Here is a 21434-nt window from a genome sequence, read left to right on the forward strand (position 1 = left end):
ATGTAAAAATAAGGAAGACGTCTGGGTTTGATCTCACCAAAAATGAAAAGGAAAGAAATACGAAAGATATACACCAGAATGCACATTAAGTCTGAAGCTGAACCGGAAGAATGTCTGCAATTTAATTTGTTTTAGCTGCTACTTCAAGCTGCTCATGTCTCTTTAAAAATATCAGAGCTTGAAATCTCTCCTCTTTTGCAATTATTTAAGCTGATAAGTGCAAGTTTTAAATAACATAAACAATACTTAATAAATTTCATAATTTGTTATATGTAAACTAAACCAAATGTCAAAAATCTTTGCCTGAATCTCAAAACAAATTTAGTTTTTTTTTTGTTTTGGACATTGTTAAACCTTATGTAGAATGCAAAAGAGAATAAACTGACATAGCCTTGTAATTTAGATGTAGAAATAACATGTAACATGAACTATTGTTAGGTTTGCTCATAAATTCATGTTATTAATAACATGAATTTATATTAATAATGTTTGCACACCTTCTCTAAATTTATTTATATTTATTTTTGTTTCAGGCTGGGATGAAAGTTTCCTGTAACATTTATAGTAAATTAGTTTTAGTTGGCATACACATTTGATTTAACACTACTATGACAAACTCTAAGCAATAAGTCATTCCCTCAAGTTACTTTTACTATTTGTTCTGTCTCTGTCTTTCAACATACAGTACATCATAAGACTTGAATTTAAGGGCAACACAATACAGTTTCAGTATGGTTGTCTTAAAGTGTCCTGCCCAATCCATCACTTGCAGCTTCAGTCACATAGAAAGGCAAATAAGATTTACTTCAGAAACTATAAAAAATAAAATAAAACAGAATCACAGTAACAAATCTACTCAACAACAGATACAAATATTGTTATATAAAAGCACAAACATAAACTGTTTCAACATGTATTTGCCCCACTTTTGTGGCTATAGAAGGGCTAAAAGGCTGCAGACATAGTAAGATAGTAAAATATCAATCTGAATGACTAACCAACTGATAAAAATGCCTTTCAGGCAAAGATCAAGGGTCACTTTTTATTACTAAATACTAACCATAAGCAATAAATGAAGTAAAATATTTAGATCCAAAGAATCAGCCACATGTAGCATTCATTTTAGCTGCAATCAACACCTTTTGAATCTCCCTGTGACTCTGAATGGGATTTGCTACACATCCCTCTCAAGGCAGGGGATATATGTTACTTGTGCACCTGTTTCCACCATATGTTTTTCTTTCACTAAACGTTCCATTAATGTCCTTACATTCTGTGAACAACCAGCTCTTTTACAATTGACCTTTGGAGGCTCACCCTCAATGTGGAGTTAATGACAGATTTCTGAACAGCTGTTAAGCATTCAGTCTTCCCCATGATTGAGTAGATCATAGAAAAATATTTCTGTTTTTTAAAAATAGATTATTAGTCTCATGTAATATTCACATTTACAGAGAAACAAAATTTGGGGTTTTCATTAGAAGAAAACAATATTCATCAAGGCTTGCATGATTGCTTTGTGTGTAATAAATCTATATGATTTGCAAGTAATAATTTTTGGATCTATCTCTAAAAATGAACTGTTTTTAAGATCTTACTCATGTAGCTTTCACAATAACTTTTTAAAATTCTGACAGAATTCACAGAAAACCTAAATTGATCCATAATGTTGACACTGCATCTAAACAACATGACTCAGAGAAAAGACAGCTTACATTGCAAAAGCTACTATGGTAATGTCAAAGCAAATACAACATGTTCGGACGAAAAACATGGACCACAAAGAGAGAACAGCAGAAACCGGCGCCCAAAACAACAGCCCAGTTCCTGATCAATTTGACTTCCTGGATTTTGATATTTGCTATATGCAGTAGACAGGACAGATACTTTTTCTAATTTCCTACCTGTAGTTGTCCTGATTTCCAGCTGACAACTTGAAAAGAGTTAGTCTTCTCAGAAGAAAAATAGAATAGAAACAGTAAAATAGCTCTGTCTTCTACTCCGAGCTAAGTGATCAGTTCCACAAGTAAAGGGAAACTATAGGGCATTCACATTCCCACAGATAACAAATAGACATGTTTATTGCTACTGAGGGCAAACGCTCCCTTTTAAAGCTGCATAAAAGTCAATCATCTGTTATCTGCTGCTCTGATTATAGAGGACAAATCAGGATTGATCAGTGGAGTCATAAAGCCTATATATGAATGATACAGTTAAAAAGCTAACCACCAGAATTAAGCCAAACTGCTCAGGGACAAATGGGAATATATTCAGCAGACTTTGAAAGAGGTTTATTGAAACAAACTAACCACTGACGTCAAAAGTATATATTTCCACTGGGCAAACATGAGTTTGTCGGGCTTATTAAAAGAGATGAGACACTCTGATCTCATCTCATTTTGCCTTCAAGATGTGATCAAATCTGTTCTACTTTACCTCCAGATTGTTCCAAGTGATTCACAAATCCACCGCGTGGAAGTTGAACGAAAACAGCCTGAGTGAAATATCCAGCGAGCCTTTAGGTCTTTCAATCATTACCAGTAGTCTCTGAATGAATAGCTGCCGCTGTGTTGTATTAGCCCTTCTCCAGCTACCATTCACCTTTTATTTGCCCAAAGCAGAAAGAAATGTTAGGTAGGTGGAGATTGTGTGCCACATCTGTGTGTGTTATACTCCACTTCCTTATCTGTGAGTCAGAGCTCTGCTTCGTGTTCCGATGTCAGATTGTAACGCAAGAATAATCACCCTGAAAAGTAATACTTTCATCCAAAAACACCTGAAAAGTTAAAGGAAGATTTTTTTTAATGTATACATTTCTAAAATTCAGGACTTTGTTCTCTTCCACATAACAGGAGTTCTTGTCAAGCACTCCCATTGACACAAATAGAACAAAGGACTGGTTTGACTGGTTTAATATTCTAAAAAAAAAAAAAAAAAAGGACACGCCCAGGCATATTCAGATCCTATACAGTTATTTGTACCAAACCTTAAAGAGTATCAAGTCATTAAACATGACAGCAATAGCAAAATGTGTGACTACATATTTATGATAGCTTTCTGCCACCAAAAAAGGAAGACAGACTGAAACAAGCCTAGAGGAACAAGTGACGGTCTAAAAGTGGCACAGTTCACTGAATCAACAAATCCTTTGATCGTTACTTAAATTTGTCAGTAATTGCATTGTGTAAGTTTCAAATACATTGATAGTCATACAAAATATATAGTTAACTATATTGATATAAAAAAACATATATTTTGTTTTCAATAGGCATATTATTAAATCACATGGTAAATATTGTCATGGCTGCCTACTCCATAGTGTCAAAAGTGCCATAATGTTTATCTTTTGTATTCTGCTACTTGCCTTGTTGCCTCTGCAGCTTCTTTTCTCTGGTCAAAGACGCAAGTTAATTATATTTTCCACCGGTACCAGGTTTTTGTGCTTTTGCATCTGCAGACATAACTTTGCTCTTCTCTGCAAAGTGGAAGCCTGTGAGTTTGAAATATTTTCGTATTTGGTATATTTTTAAGTTCCAACCTTTGCTTGGAATGCTTGTGTAGTTGAAAGTTGTATAACTATGAATATAAAGACCCGACCTGTAGTTCAGTTGTCTACATTTAACAAATTACTGAAGCAAGAATTGTAATGATTCATTTTGTTTTCTTTGTAACCCATCTTTATTGTTTGCTCTTCTTTAAAATTGATTCAGAGACAATATTCATTACAGTATAACAAAGTAGGAAAAAAATAATTACTGACAATGATCCTGTAAATTATCATTGTCAGTAATGACAATTATAAGAACATGTTAGTCATGTTGGAAAGTTAAAAGCACTATGTCATGTTTTCAGGATCTGAACATCAGGGGATGTTAGATTGAAAGGAGAGATGATCAAACTCAACTACGGTAATTTTGCTTCCTTGACTGATTCCTGACTTCCTGTTTCTACTGTAAATATCCATCCATTGTACATCTATTGTCTATATCTGCTTATCGTTGCAGGGCTGTGGGGATGCTGGCGCCTATCTGCCGCAGTCATTGTGTGAAAAGGAAAAGTACACTCTGGACAGATAGCCAGCTGATCGCAGGGTGACACAGAAACACACAGGACAAACAACCATGAATGCACACACTCGCATCTAAGGGCAATTAGAAAGACCAATTAGCCTAACAGCCATGTTTTTTGGAGTGTTGAAGGGAGCTGGAGCACCCATGCATGCAGAGGGAGAACATGCAAACTCTATGCAGAAAAACCCCAGGCTCAGATATGAACTGAAGATATTCTTGCTGCAAGACAACAGCACTGCCAACTCTGGCACCATGCAGCCTATTTTTAAATATACTTTAATTAAAGTAATGGTTCACTGTTTGGATGGATGGATGGATGGATGGATGGATGGATGGATGGATGGATGGATGGATGGATGGATGGATGGATGGATGGATGGATGGATGGATGGATGGATGGATGGATGGATGGATGGATGGATGGATGGATGGATGGATGGATGGATGGATGGATGGATGGATGGACATTAGATATTCAGAAAGGATCATTGAATTAAATTTAACAGATGTTTTTACATATTTCATCATTTCCACATTCTTCATTGTTGGGAATATATATTCTTCATTTTATTGATTGTCTCCAATCCCAGATAATGATTGCATTTCTGTTAGAACATCTGTTAGGATTTACTGACTAACTGGCCAAATAATCAGGAGACTTTGGTTTTCAATTTCCTCACACATTAGTTTTCATGCCTTCTTTGTTGATGAAACAAAATTGTTATTTCTCCCATCAACAAAGGGTTGCTGAAATGTGCCAGCTACTGTCTAGAAGTAAAGCACCTCAGGAAAAACAGCTCCTGCTGCTAATTAAGTGACTAAGCATCATTAGGGAGGTATATTGCAGAAGTAAGCCACTTAAGCCTCAAATAGATATGCATTTGATAATGCTTAAACATTTTATTTACATAGGCTGAGCCACTCTGAATTGAATGTCTATCTTGCGTGTGAGGAGCCAAATTTTTCTATAATTTGTTGAACACAATTTTAATGTGGTTTTGAAAGTCTAACAAGCCTTTCTTATTGTTCTCACAAGCTTACTAAGCACGCCTTAGTTTGAGGTGCCTTTTATATAATGTCTTTAAACATACACAAAAGCATAAATTTGTTGTCCAAGTGACCTCAGCGCCCTGAAAAGCCACCTTATTTTTGCACATATGTGCAGGCACCAAATGCGAATATATAAAAAAAACCTTTTGCAATCAAAATTTCTCAAAAACAAATGTCTAGTTCCCAGCTCATTGTGACAAAATCCACTTTTGCACAAGTCTCTCAGACATTAAGCTTTCCGAGTAAACTTTAAAAGTAGTAAAAACCCACCTTGAGTTTGGAGGGGGACATGGGGCTGGACGGAGCGTTCATATCCAAGTTGTACAGAGAGGAGTACTCAGAATGAGGGTCACACTCGGATCCCGGCCCAATATCTGTGGAAATGCTCCTCTGGTCGTAGCTCCTGGTGGAGTAAAGCAGGAAGCAGGCAGAGAAGGAGAGGGGGGCGGGGAACCGAGAAACAAGGATGTTATGTCACTGGCTTTTGTTTCCCCTCTCATTGTACAGAGTTAAGTTTATGTTTTCAACATGACTTTTGGGATAGCTCAAAATGTGCTTCTTGCATCAGTTAATGCAAAATGCGACATTTATTCAGCTCCACAAGCAGCATGACCGTGGCCTGTCCCCAGAAACTAATAATCCTTAAAAACAACACCTCCAGCTTAGTGTGTTCAGGCACTGACAGCTCTAATTGTTGTGTTTTCCTAACACCACGGTGTAAAGTTGACAACACACACAAAACCCGAGGCAGAAAATGGACACCGTTCACTCTCCTGCCGAGCAATTAGAGCTTTGCTGAGGATTGTAATACGGGTGTGGGGTATTAGGAGGTGCTTCTGTTTTTGAGGAGTGGTTTTGCCGCAGCTCAACTTTTTTGCTTCGCAAATCATAACGAGGCTGAAAGCCTAGCAGTCATTCCAGCTTATTTCAACATTGCAAGGGAGCATTTAGCGTACTTTATCTGGCAGCAGAAGAAGCGCAACACGCAGCGGCTCAACTGGGATCAGATTTATCTGACAATGTCCACATCACAGTTGATATTTAAGACAATACTGCACACATTAATTATACAAAGGTACTTCATCAGAGCAACGTGTTGCATTGTAGTAGCAGGTTTACTTCATTCACAGTACCACATCTTTGCAATACCGTGTTTCTCCACAAGGTGGCAGAGAATCATAGCTTTTGAGAGAGAACCCTGGCAGACACTCAACAGCAGTAATCTGTTGAACGCGGACCTAAAACATATCCAATACACTGCTAAAGTACTAATAAATCTTTGTAGTGGCTCAACCTAAATACATACCATGTAAAATAAAGTGTAAGAGAGCAAGACTAGGGAAGTTGTAGAGAGCTCGCAGACATGTGGCTTGCATGAATGCCTTCATGCATGCCACGCCTTACTTGTTACCATCATATTTTTATGTTCTCCCTACTGACACAGATTTCCTGGATAAGATGTACATACTGATACGAACATGTATCAGTATTTTTATTTATGAATTCACATGACTGTGCAGATGTTTATTTTTTGTTGTTTCTGGAGGAAAAAGGGGAATAAAATAAAAGATTTAAAACTTAGCTGCAAAAGAATTCAAGTATTCCCCCCAAATGCATAGAGGTTTGTGGCTGTAAAGTGATAAAATTTAAAGTATAAATACTTTTGCAAGGTGTTGCTGGCCTTCTGTTGTGTTTTCAAGAGTTGCTTCCTTTAGATGTCCTCTTTTTGTGTGTGGCCTATTCCAGAAGCAGCAAATGTAATAGAGAAGCTGCTAATCACACAATTACCTCATATGATTCTTATTAATAAAACTTTAGTTCATGAATGATCCAGACCTCACCAACATTTTTAAATGTTACTGATGCCAAAATACTTCAGGAAAGGATCGAGCTGTGCAGCTTCTGTCTCTTCCCGAGGCTTTTCTTAGAACTAAGACATTAGGTAAGAAGGTGTGGTGTTTTAAACTTACAAGAAGACGGAGGGGAAAAAAAACACCAACAGGCACAAAATACTGATTTATATATCTTTTTTCCACTCTGATTTCACATCAGTCACTCACGGACCTGGTTATTCCAAGTCTTTTTAAAATACAGTTTCCACTAATCAATCTTTAAAATAATCACTTCTTACTTTATTTCCAGTTTTTTTTATGTCTGATAATCATATAGCTTTTGTTGTATGCCTGTTGTCTGCTTTCAGCCTGACCAAGCTGAGCAAAGTGACACCTTTTACTTTCACAACACCTGATAAAATTTGAATCTTATTTTTTTCACTTTAATGCACAATCCTCCAGATTTCCTGTGTTTCTTAAAAGTGACTAATCTTTCTCCAGTGAAGCAAGTATCAACTAGTCAATTCTAATCGAATGCAGTCGTGAGAGAATGAATATTTCGCCACAGTCTGATCGTGCTCGTACACGACTGTCATCACGGTCCTCTGATGTCACCCTGCTTGAGGTGAGACAGTCCTGTCGTCCGTGCCTCCAGCATGAGAGCTGATTTATCGTGTGCTGTTGGCTGTCATGCCTTCAGTGCACCAGCGGATGGATATGCCCTGCAGAAGTGCAGCTGCGTCTTGTGACATCCTGGTGTTTTCCCAAATCAGAATTGTGTCCGTGTTAAATCTACATACAACTCGCTGTCAATCCACATGTCAAAACAACATCGCTACTCTTTTATTTTACAGCTCGAGTGATACAATTAATGGACATTTTAACATATTTATACATTTGACGTCGCTTCTGATGATGATGATGGAGAATTAGCTAAAGGAAATATAAGTATTTAAATTCATTTTAACACGATTAATCTAGTCCCAGATGCTTCATAAGCATCTTAAATTTGACTTCTGTTAAACACTGCTTTTCTTTTGCTACTTCCATTGTCATGTTTTTATTTTTGATTTGTTTATGAGCTAAGTTTGAACATGTAAATGACTGAAAAACCCATGATCCGTATCAATAGACATTAGCTGACTAGATAATAATAATAATAATAATAATAATAATAATAATAATAATAATAATAATAATAATAATAATAATAATAATAATAATAATAATAAGCTATATAAAAGATAAGTTTATACATTACCAAAATACCTATTACCTGATAACTGATTTACTTTGTACTCAAACTTGTCATCACATAGATCCTGCAGGGTTCCTTCATTTATAATTTACTTCCTTTTACAGAATAAAACTTCTAGATTTCTCAAATCGTTTTAGGTCATCAAATGAGAACTAAAAGAGTTCCCATTGAATTTACAACAAAAAAAGTCTTAACTGCTCAGAAAAAAAAGACAGGTAGTAACCAATGAGCAAACATGTAGAAGAGAAGACCAAAGGATGGAAAAACAATGAGGCAATTAAGAAACAACTGGACAAACAAACAGAGAAATCAATAAACAAAATGGAATAAATGAATGTTCACTGATTGTTGGAAGAGTAGTTGATGTTTTCTGACAACCAATCATCAACAATCATCCCATTGAGTCTGTAAAGGGGGTGGAAAAATATGCAGGTATCTGTAGCTGAGAACCGGATGTCAACTTTAAAACACAGCTAAGAGGAATTGTGACTGACGCTTCTTTTTTGCACAGAAACTCCTGAAAATAACCTCCAGCATTTTTCAACCAAGGGATGACTTGTGTGAAATATGTCAACCTCAGTCTATCAGGCTGCAGGCACAAACCGGCTCCAACACGCCTGAACCTCCTAAGTTGCAGACAAAGCTCCACTGTTTTAAGGAGACTTTTAATGAGGAACGTTTGCTTCTAAGTCCCTAATACGCCATGGCAACGGACAATTCCTCAACCATATATCTTTCACAGGTTTGATCTAATTAAAAGGGTAGTGAAGGATAGCTGTGTAGCGATACAATCAGCTCAGGAAATGAAATGACAAATGACACTGGGTTCACAAGAACAATGCTTTCTTCACAAAAGTAGAAATCTTAAGTCAAGATTTCACAAATCATGTTTCGCAAGGCATTCTCTGTCATCGATGTGAAATAATTTGACCTATCCTAGATTATTCTAAAGCACTGAAATTGCCTTTTTTGTGTTGTTCACAAACAACGTACAAAAAATATATGTTGAGCATACAAAAATGAGTCTAGTTATAATGAAGCAAATAGTATTACAAATAGCATCATCTTATCAAAGCTAATGTTGTGTTACTGTAAACTGATAAGAAACTTTAGAGAAAAGAATTTAATGCAAATTGAATGAATGAATTTTGATGGGAGCGGCCATCCCCTCTGTGAACTTATAAAACCGTGTATCTGAGGACAAAGCTGCATTCTTCCCTCCCACCATCTGAGAAAGGAGGAGACCAGCACAGAAAATAAACTAACATGACCTTGAATTGTTTCAGATCTGACCCTCTTCTAGCCTTTCACAGAACCAACACAATTCACCCAGATTCCTCTACATCGATTTAAAAAAAAAAAAAAAAATTATCAAACAAGTTGATGCAAAGGAAATGATCAGCCTTCATTTCTTATGAGACAAATAGGTGAAATTAGTCAAAAACGATTGCAGTAAGCTCAGTAAACCTGCTGCAGCCACTGTATAAACTCAAACAAGGGATGGAAGAGATTCAACCAGTGACTCAGACTCTCTTTGGTAGACCAGAGGCTCAATGAGTCACTGGGAGCTGTAGATAGACGTTAGAATGTTTCAAGAAATCATAAGAAACCAAACCACACTCAGTGCTGCGCACAGCAAGATCCAAGCTGAGACAAAACAAAGGCTGGACTTCTGCTTGTTGTTAATTCTTTCTCCAAGGTCAAATTGCTCAACACTGGGATGAGATGTAGCAAAAGGCAGAATCTGCCACTTTGTTTTCTAACATTTACTCCACAGACAAGCTTGATGCAACACAACGACACAAATAAATGTTAAGTAATAATCCTTGCAAGGATTTCTACTGCGAGTCGAAAACAGCTGCTGTTCATAAGAGCGCCTGGCGATGCATAAGGGAGCGGCGGTAAGGACTGCTACAGGGCTCTGTTTGCCAGAGAGAGAGGGCGGTTCTGCAACAACCAGTAGGCTGCAGCCGTTACGCTCCCATCTGGACCAATAACCGCAACCAGGGAGCGCAGTGCAAAACAAGCCAAGATGTTTGCAAAAGCATCCAAGCATTTGTCCGCTCAAGTTCCAGCGACCTCTCCTGAACTGGTCTGCATGGAGACGAGCGTCTGCTCTGCATCCTGCAGAACGTCAGGTGCTGCGGAGGCACGCTGTATGTCATGTTTACAATCACCCTTGGGAAGTGAGGGAGTTTGCACAATACCACATGAACAAAGAAACTCCTAGTAATGAATGTTGATTTTGGAAGCACAGATAAACTCCTTTACTGCGATTTTCTATTTTTGTCTTTTGTTCCAATTCTTGTCGATAAAGCAATACAAAAATCTCTCAGCTTTAAGCTCATTAATTCATAACTGGCATAAAAAAATATACTTTTTAATGAAATTATGTTAACAACTACAAAATCTGCAAAACTGAAGCGGTGTTCAAGATGCAAACACTGACTGCAAGCAACAAAATGCAAAACAAAAATATGTGATTTATGCTAAAAGTGACACATTTATGCAAGTAATTTACACAACTGTGGTCAATGCTATTAAATAAAGATTGAATGCATCAACCACAGATACTTATAATGTAGTCGTAATAATTATGTTTAAAAAAAAATTTTATGACCTTGAATACCTTTGGCAGCTTTTCGAAAATCTTACATGTTAAATAAGAATCTGCACTTTCACATTAAGACAGTTTACACTTTAAAGTCACTACTGCCAATATAGAATGCAAAATAAAGTCTGTTCCAAACACTTTTTTTGTTTCTTATAAGTAATACTTTGTTTTACAGTGGCTGTTATTTCACAAGACATGTTTTAAAATGTTCACAACTTCTAATACAAATGCTGGTTAATGGTCATTCACAGTTAGATGTGCACAATAAGAATTTAAGTGATGTTGGTGATTATATTCTAAAGGAAAAACCAGAACCGGCTAAGACTTGTACTGACAGGTCAGACTTCCCAAACCTGGAGAACAGGAGTCGTCTGCAAAACTTTGCTTTGCATCATTCAAACAGTGGCAGAAACACCAAGAATGAAATGATGTTTCACTGCTCTATAAAGAATTCAATGGCGAATAGTCATTTAGTGATCTCCTCTTGTCTATGAGTAGTTTTAAGGGATTTTACTCAATCAGTTTATCATATATTCATGAGCATACTCTGCTTCAAACTATTATTGAGAATTTACAGACCACCCTTATTGTGCTCACTGAACCTTTTGGTCTCAGCTGAGAGAATGCAGAAAAAGGTTTCAAGAAATTCCGGCTAAGGCAGAGTAACTTCCTCCAACCTACCTGTCAGACACAAAAGTTTCCTTTGTCAAATCTCTCATTTGATGAGATTAAAAGAAGTTTCCTTGTCCAATTTCCCCACTTTCTGCACACAGGCATTTTCATTTTCACATTTTTGAAGGTTTAAAATGTTTCTGAGTAATAACCTTTCCTGTTGATGTAGGAAAGTGACACAGGCAGTCCGGGAGGTGGTGTGGATGGACTTGTTTTATCAGCTGACAGCAATTACACTGAATTAAAACATATTGTTTCCTTGAACTGTTTAAACATGTTTTCAACCAGTTGGTGTCTGGATAAGAAAACAACCATAGATATTAATTAGAAGATTTTTTATGAAGGGAGGACAAAAGGGTGCGAATGAAACCAATGATGTGGAAAAAGGAGGGGCTCAATTAAGGAGCAAACTAAGGAAGGAGAAAAGGAACGAAGGAAAGAACGACAACAAACCAATTGAGTGAGGACAGACTGAAGAAAAGAAGCAGAGACATTAGGGAAAACGTGAAGAAGCAAACACATAGCATTTAGATAAGGTGATATCCAAACTTATCCAGACCTGGAAAATACTTCAATCAAGTTTCATCCACTTCTATACATTTCCAGACTGTGTAAGCACTCATCACAATCAAACAGGTGGAGTTGGTTATTGATCCCCTAAACCTTATGCTGTATTTAAAAATAATCAAATATCATGCAAATCTAAATCTAAACCTAGACAAGATGATAATGTTTATAAGAGCTGCATTGAGCTCGGTTTCTGTGAGTGTAAGATAATAACTTCAGTTTTGTTTCTGTTAAGCTGAAGAAAGCTTTAGTACATCCATGCTTTGGTTTATTATAAGTAAGGCTGCAATGATTTATTGAATGATTCGAGTACCTTGTTTATTAAGGCAATTTATCTGCTTGGAGGCTTTGTTAAATTATTTTTTACTATTTAGCACACAGTGTTCCAGGCAAGTAGTTTTATGTCACAACAAGTCAATACTTATGGGACATTATGAAGACTGAACACAATGTGAAAGCTCTGAATACAGTTTTTCAGGAGGCAATTTCTGCTGGAGGAATTTTTTTTTACCTTGAAACCTGTTTAAGGTTTCAAAAAACAAAGCATCTCACTGTAAAGCATTCACTACGTTGCACAATCTCTGGCCTGTCCCTGGAGCGACAGGCACGTTTTCAAGTGATTTGTTTTCACCTTCTGCAGGAAATTGTCACTCTGACCTTATGTTCCTGGTCAGTAAGAACAGAGAAATTAGCAATACTTTAGCTAGACTTTTTCTAGAACACCTGGACCTGTGACCATCTACCTAACTTCCTCAGAAAATAAAAAAGTTTCATAAAGTCATAAGACCTTTTTAGAAATGAGGTAGTATCTGCAATGCCTAAGGGTTTTTCTCCTGCTCAAGAAACAAACTCCAGTGGGCTGATATGTAAGACAGTTTTTAAAAAATGTGTTGGTTTACTGCCAAAAAAACACAAGAAATTGGGTTGTGGATTAACTGGAGCTGCTTTAGGGAATGAAAGATCTGTTGATGTGTGAGAATTAGGGAATGGCAAACAGATTTATGTACATTCCTGTCTCTGAGAAAAAAAAGTCCAACGTGGGATTTATTTCCATTCGATTATTTTCACAGTCTGATCTGCAGATTACAATTTGGGCTATATAGAAGAAAAAAATGTGCTCTACTTGCAGCTGTCCAGCTCTACTTCTGCTATTTTTTATTTTTTTAGTGAATTGTCTTTTGTTTTTTCCAAAGGACACTGATCCATGCTATCAATCACGGTGGTTTTTATGAGGTTGAGCTGCAGCAAACCAACCCCAAACCATGATGCCTCTGCCTGGATGTACAAAATGATGCTTGGTTGTCATTATCTGCATGTCCCGAAATAATTAAACAACTATTTAAATCCCACTTGCAGATCTCTTGGACTTACATGCATTTTAATATCAACAGCATCAAGACTTCTTTTAGTATCTTTCAGTCCGATTTTAGGATGGACTTGCTTTAATAGTAGGCTATTTTACATGGAGTTATTGTTTATAAATTCTTCACAGAGATACAAATTTAAGAAGCTGCTACAATTTTCTTTGTAAAGCCCTTCCACAGCTCTAACAAACTCTTGTAAATAAACCTCAAAGCATCGTTGAAAAAGATTTCAATTATCTAAAACGTGTTCAGCAGAACACACAGTAACTAAAAACAGGTCTGCGTCACTGTGAAACATGTAAGCATTAACCAATGAAAGAGCACCGTTTTCACCAAACACAAACAAGACATCCTTAACACAAAATGGTGTTGAAAAACAAACAGGTGAAAATGAATTGTGGTAGCTGTACTTCACATATTTTCTGGACAAAATTACTTGTACTCCTTCAAATGACATACCGAACCTGTACTTTAGTGTGTAAAAAAACCAAAAACAATGACTATTGTGTGCGTTAACTAAATGTCCTGTGTAAAATATCCTATACATATAGTTACATCTGTGGATTTTTTTTTTTTAATGTTTGAATATGATAAGTATGTGTGAACAGGTGTGTGTATACAACAAAGGCTAAGGTCCAACAGTCAAAAGCTTCGGAGGTCATGTTGTACACACACACATTCAAATATGGCCTGAGCCTTTTTAATCCAGCCTTCCAGTCTGCTTTTGTGGATTTGATATTTGTTGATCTGTTTTTCTTTTTTGGCACAAGGCAACACTATGTTGACTCATTTGTTAAGAAATTGTTCCTCACAAGAACAAAGGGGGAAAAAGATGTAGTTTATAAAATACAAATATTTATAAGCATTAGTTTGGGCAGATCATTGCTGATCTCTCAAATCCCTTCAACTGCAATTGCATGCACAGACGATGAGAGGGCAAAAAAGTAACATTAAGTGATTCCTCATTCGTCAACCTTAGAAATGAGTTAAACAATGTCTTGCATACAGCATAGTTCGAAGACAACTAACAAAACCTGAATGGTGGCATTAAAGGCTTCACTGGAACCGTCTTGTTTTCAGTTAGTAATTAGAAAGAGTTAAAGAGCATTTGTCTTGATGAATGAACTCTGAAGTTAATGAGTTAATGTGCTCACGTTTTTGACCCAACGTTTCTCTGTATGGAGCCATGTTACTTCTAGCTCACATATATTTATCATGGGAATTAACATTAGATTAGTATTGGGCTTTTAATAAGTTACATTGAATTTTCTTTTTTCAGCATGTAACGATCACACAGTAAACAGCTTTGATGATGATGGTTATCTGTAAAAGTTTTAGGATCGTCTATAAGGGTCAATGTTTTACTTGCAGGCTCAAAGTCTGCAAGATAAAACGCATACATATAGCGCTATTGCTGAATTATACATCGACAATATTAATAAAGCCACATTTTTCTAACACTTTGACGTGTCAAACTCCATAGTCGACACCTTCAAGCATTTCCACAAGCCAAATTCCTTCTGAAGATATAAGCATAGATGTGGTATCATCATGCTGGGGCCTGCTGAACTAAACATGCTAGTACTGAAAGCATAATTAAAATAGAGAATAACCTATTAGCTATAAAATTCACATAAAATCAGCTCGTAGATAATTGAAACGAATATTGGCTGAAAAGGAACAATGACCCCAAGCAAATCAAAACTGGTTACATAATTGGAAAAGGCAAGAAACTCTTGACATGTTTGACATCTCCTTTGTGTTAACTGTTCTGTCTTATTTTTTATGTCCACCAGGAAGCTCACAGCACAGGTTTCCCCACCTAAAAACATATGTAGGTTGTCTGTCAGCTCTGAATGACAAATCAGTGATTCATCATCCATTAAACAAAGGTTTTATAGTTGGAAATTTCCCCTAAAGCACGATTGTCATTTTTTTTAGAATTTATGGATTAAACTAAACTAACAGGACCAGAGTTCAAGAGAGAGATTACAGCAAATCTTTCATAACATCTTCCCCTGGTAACCCAGACAGTCAGAAAGATCAGATTTGAGCTCAATGAAGTAAAAAAGAAAAAAAAGATAATCTCCAAGAAGATTAGCATTATTAACAAAACAGATATGAATGGCAAAAAAGGAATATTATTTATTAGGTCAGTTATACAGAGAGACCACAGGAGATGTTTGCCTAAAAGGCTCAGCTTTATACAAACATTAAGCCTCCACACCCTCACCTAAAAAACCAACAGCATAACTGAAGAGCATGACAGCATTATCTGATCTACTAGTGGCTCATTTTGAAACACTGTGCAAGTTTTCATACTGAAAACTTTCAGAGATCTTTAGGATGTTTTCAATATTCAGCTGTGAATGAAGGCCTGCATCACCACTCAAACGCTGAACCACTGCCAATCCCTTACTTTTATCAGGTCGTTTGAACAGACTGTGCTATTCCATGCCTTACTGCACATGCTAATGTTTTTTTATTGTTTGTTTGTTTTTTTCTGCAAACTGAGTAGCATTGCTATACAACAGAGTAACTCCACAGTCTTTTGTGAACTTTTAAGTTACTGGTTTAAAGTAATCTTTTTAATTAAGTAAAATGTTGCTTCTCACTAGAAGCAATATTAGTTTGCTTCGAGTCAGAGCCACTAATATTGCCTCTGACTGGAGCAGCTAAGCTAGGGTCTCAATTTGTATCTGATGGAGAATGATGTTCTCCCTGTGCATGCGTGGGTTCTCTCCTGGTACTCGAGCTTCTTCCCAAAGTCCAAAAACATGACTGTTAGTTTACTTGTTCTTTCTAAATTCTCCTTACTTATGAGTGAGTGTGTAGTTATTCACCTTGTGAACTCTGTGCTACCCTGCAATGGACTGGTAACCTGTCCATGATGTACCCCGCCTCTTGCCCATTGACTGATGGACAAAGGCACCAGCCCCCCTCACAACCCTAAAAGGATAAGCGTGTTAGATTATGGATGGGCCTAAAAGCCAATATATAACCTGGAATATAATATATTGGAAGTCCCCTTAAGAGACTAAGAAATACTTTATTCATATAAATCACTTTTTTTTTACAAGATTTAACATAATTTAAAACATTGGAATTTTAATCTGATAGCCTGTCCATGTCCTTCTGATGCAATTCTCATCTCCCTTCAATGCTCCATCTGGGATTTCTCCAGTTGAATTTCAACCTGGCCAATTAGTGAACAGAGGGAGGAGTTTTGAACAATTGCATTAATTGTCTGCACTGTTTTAGAATGGCAGTGGAGGAAGTGAAAGAAGCCACTGAGTTCATGTTGGCTTCACTTCCAAATATCAAACAATCAAACTCTAAGCAAGAGGAATGTTTAAAACCTTTTAATGCTACTGAAATATGGCCTTGACCTCACAAATGTGCGTCTGTAAATATTTTGTTGCATATGGGATTTCTAAAAAGCATCACAAACCAAACATATTTCTTTGGATTAAGGGGAATTTGGAACAAAAAAGAAAGTAAATCCACACAGATACCTTGTCAAAAACATCCTGTCGAGTTCTTTCAACCTGAATAAGCCGTCCTACAATTGACTCTGTAGTTTGTTTTTCTTGTTAATAGCCAAGTGAGTATGTCATGGCTGAATATGACCTGTTTGCATATGTTGTTGTTTTTATCACTCCTGTCACTTGCATTAGTCGTATTTACCCAGATCACCTGACACATTTCCATCCTGCCTGAGTCACATATAATTGAACTGAATAAGGAAATGTGTCCCATCCTGTGCAGCAGGTTTTCTTTCTTTCCAATGATCTGCAGTTGTTGCTTGTGTCGACACAGTTGAACATGACAACAAAAGCAAGACCAAGATCTCGGCCAAGGATGATGAAGATATTCCTGGATCCAGACCACTTCTAAGCTAAGCAGCTGGTCGATGCTATTTATTTTTATGTTGATCCCAAAAACTATAAAGATTGAAATTCTCAGTGCCATCTGGATCTTGGTGCTGCAGTTGATCATGACAAATTACAAAAGTGGGTAAAATTGTATGGTTCTGTGCTCGACAGCTTCAGATCTGATGTGGCAGATCTGCAACACTAAGGAATCCCATGTGCGATGAAACAATGATTGCATGTGGGATTCCTCAAGACTCTATTATCAGGTCAGCAGTATTTAGTAATTATGTCCTACAAGCCTACAAGACTCATACCAGACACAAAGTCAATGCTGATTCATTATCAAGTTCAAAAGACAGATACTTTTTGACCTTGCAACAAATGCAGAATGTAAACGACACCTTCATGGCCCTCCACTTCAACATTTTTAAAATATAATGACTCAACAAGATGCGTGACCAAACTAGTTCAACACCAAGGCAAAGCTTTTCGATTCCACAAACTGCCAGGGGGGAAAACAGACTCTGAGTGAGATGCTTTAGATGCGGCGCTTCCTTCACTATTTGGAACGTTTTCCAACATAGACTGCCAGGACCCACTCGGGAACTTTCCACTGTTTTTACAACTTCTGTTTAGAATCATTTACATGCAGAACGTTAATGAAGAGGATGATAATGAGGTGATGATTTATTAAAAGTATATAGAGTAATATACAGCATCATGGTCACAACTATGAGCAGCAACTAATAGCCTTGTTTATCACTCACTTTTAACAACTATAGTTAAAAAAATGTTATCTCTTATATCACAAATGTCTCAATCATTTTCTGATTTGCAGTATATCTACAAAGACTGATATTTAATAACGTAACATGAATATTAATGAATTATAAGAATTGCAAAAAGTTTGTTTTATTGTGAGCTGTGTTTCATATTCAAATTGATTAAATCATTTGTGATTTCTGTGCCCAGGTCTGTATTTAGTAAAAAAAAAAAATAATAATAATAATAATCATAACACCTGACAATTAATTTAATCATGAAGTCATAAACTGTTTTCAGCTTACATGCGGCTGCTGAAACTGTCCAGTTCCTCGAACGCTTCTCCCCCTTCATCCTTTCGCTTTTTCTTCTTGAGCCTCAGAGACAAGAACCGCTTTGGTTTCTTTTCTTTCGGGGAACTAAGGACCCCATCCAGGGGAGGCGTCCTGCCGTCTCCGGGGCTGACGGGGCCCGGGTCGTGGAGTCGCAGAGAGCTCGGATCATCCCGGTGGATGGTCGCGGAGCGTTTCAGCTCCTTGTTCTCCTTCTCGGTGGATTTTTGTTTGAATAAACCCTTCAGCGTGCCGGACTTGCTCATGGTGCAGCCAGGGACCGACAGCACGAAGGTGTAAACATGAGGAGAGCAGTTTGTCTTAAAGCGACCTGGGGGACTGACTCACCGGGATAACCTGCAGAGCGGGTTGGCGCGAGCGCCAAGGACCTGCCCACAAAGCCAGTGGCGCGCGCCAACAGGTGAAGAAGCGCAGCCGTATCTGGGGAGATTAAAAGATGCGACACAACTTCCGATTTCAGTACAAACACCATCGCATTTTATTTAGCCTGATATTTATTTATAACTGTCAGGATTCCAATTGTTTATTTTATTTTATTTGTATTTTTGTGTGTGTGTGAAGGAGACGCAGATAAGCAGGAGATCGCCTTCTTACAAAATAATTTGAAGACACATCTTAACAACTTAGAATATTATTGAAAAAATTAATTATTTTATTACTTTGAGTGAACATGCAAAATGTATCCTTTGCATAAACATATTTTGCAAAATGTGACTTATTTCAAGGGTTTATTTTTGGTTAATTTATTCCTTCTCAGAAAGCATGCCCATGTACCTTACAGAATTTATACTCAGTACACCTTTTGAGTCATTTTCTGAGAATCAGTGCCCAATTGTGGGCTAAAAATCTGTGAGATGCCAAGGAAACTCAGGTTGCGGTGGCCTTCAGCTCATCTGGTTCTGGTGTCTCCACATATTCTAGTGCAGCCGATGTAGTTGATGAGTTCACCTGAAAATGAGCTCAGCAACATCTCCATAAAACCTATCAGCAGACCTACACATGAAGTGTTATACAATTGTGTCTGGAAATGCTGACTTTGGACTTCATAAACCACAATAGCAGATAACACAGCTCTTCAAACCATAACAGTTGTGGAAACGTCACACTGGAAATCGAGCAACTTCTCCACTCTTGATTTCCATCTGAAATACATAATTGACTAATTGGCATACGTTTTTTTAAATAAACGGACTAACCATAAAGTCTTTATAGGAAGAAACACGTTAATTTATGTGAAAGATTCATTTTAAATTGCATACATGAGACATTTGCTGTCTTAATATTTTCATTCTAATATGTGAAAAACATATTAGAATGATTACAATAACTGAATGTTCAATGGGATACGTCTTCATATCTATACAACATGTCATAACATGTGTTATAACATGTTGGCTATATTGTAATTGGTTATGTATAAACAGTTGCTTAATTGCCAAGGTTTTGTGCCAGAAGAATCTCCTCATGGATTAAAGAACAAAAATTCTTATTGCTGTTAAACATAGAAACTGTGTTGATTACAGACGTGTTTCTCAAGTTCTGGTTGTTTGATTGGGGCCACAATCCAAACCTGGAAATACATTTCTTCACTTTTTGGCAACAAACAGGTGTTTGTTATAAGACTTCTGATCAAATACCCAAAATGGCTTCTAAGAGTTGTTCAAGAGCAAAGAACTACTTGCAGTGAGTTATATGCCAGAAAGACATATAATTAACAAGAATGCCTATTTCAAGGAAAATCAAAATGAAGATATCTCAGAAACTTCTCCGTATATGAGACTTCATTGGACAGGGAAAAAATTGTTTAAAGTATGCTGCAGAACATTTGTAGAGATTTGTCTACAAATTACACAAACCATATTTTGATGATGAATAGCACTGCATATCACCCCAAAAACAACATAAAGGTAGGCCTGTCACGATAAACGATAAATCAATTAATCACACGATAAATTAAACCTATCGACCTCATTTTAATTATCGGCTTTATCGTCTCTTCCTGCCTTTTTTCTTTCTGTTGATGACACTGATAGAAAAAAGGCTCAGCTCCGGTGCTCTTCACTGACCCTCCCTTCCTCATTTCCTTAGTAATGTTCAGCGCACATTACACGAGTTGTCGGCCCATTTTCAAAACCTGAGAGACCCATTTGGTCAAATCTTAGGTACAACGGTTTGATCGGGTTGGTCGTGTCAGGTGGTGTCCAGCCATCTGGGCACAAAATAATGGCTACAAGTCCAGTTAACTAATTTTAAAATCAGGCATTATTCAATGCTTTACTAGAATCTGAGATGCATGTGGCTAGAGTCAGCGTAAAGTCCTGACTGAATGAAAATCATTATAACCTATTTATGTCACGTTAACGAAGAACAGCTGAAAACTTATGGGTTTATCAACTGCGGTAGCAATTTGGCTCCAACTCCTCACCTTGTCATTTCTATATTCTTTGCTCAAAATGTTGAATAAATATTAATGTTGTTTCCACATATCATATCCGATGTCCGCTGGACTTAGTGTTGCGCAATGTCAGCTGTTTGGGATTCCCCTCCGTAATTTACCCTCAGAAAGCGCGGAGGAGAATCCGCGCTTTCTGATTGGCTACCTGTCACATTCAGCGCTAAGCTCCCAGTCGGGGAAAACCCCTGATTTAGATCGGAGCTGCCACGACGATCTACAGTAACACATCACAAACTACAGGATGATCGGTTACGAAACCACAAGCGACAATCTTAGATCGGCCAGAGATTTAAGATTGTCATAAAGGAAAATAGGGGCAAAAACTATTGCATTAGGTAGTCGGATGAGCCCATCTTCTCTATTTAAATCTAGTGATTACTGAAGGGTATACAACCTGAAGTATACAGACTTATACTAAAGTATACAGACTTCATAATCTGCACTCTTTTGGTTGAATGCAGTATTTATTTCCACTTTGGATTTATATTGTTTAGTTTTTATTCAAGTATGTTTTTTGTTAATGGAGACTGAGAATCCATTTTATTTTTGGTTGTTTTGTTTG

General features: G+C 37.1%; 1 protein-coding gene across 1 annotated transcript in view; it reads right to left on the reverse strand.

The window, feature by feature from the left end:
- Positions 1-18720, reverse strand: part of crybg1a (crystallin beta-gamma domain containing 1a) — a 39077-nt gene extending 20357 nt beyond the window's left edge. The window contains exons 1-2 of the mRNA XM_008399634.3: positions 18370-18720; positions 5391-5523 (exon numbers count right to left, since the gene is read on the reverse strand). Coding sequence (XP_008397856.2) covers positions 5391-5523; positions 18370-18662 — 426 coding nt within the window. The 5' untranslated portion in view covers positions 18663-18720. The remainder of the gene's footprint in view (positions 1-5390; positions 5524-18369) is intronic.
- Positions 18721-21434: the final 2714 nt, after the last annotated feature.

This window comes from Poecilia reticulata, chromosome 22, assembly GCF_904066995.2.
Source record: "Poecilia reticulata chromosome 22, P_reticulata-male-v2, whole genome shotgun sequence".
Lineage (NCBI taxonomy): Eukaryota > Metazoa > Chordata > Actinopteri > Cyprinodontiformes > Poeciliidae > Poecilia > Poecilia reticulata.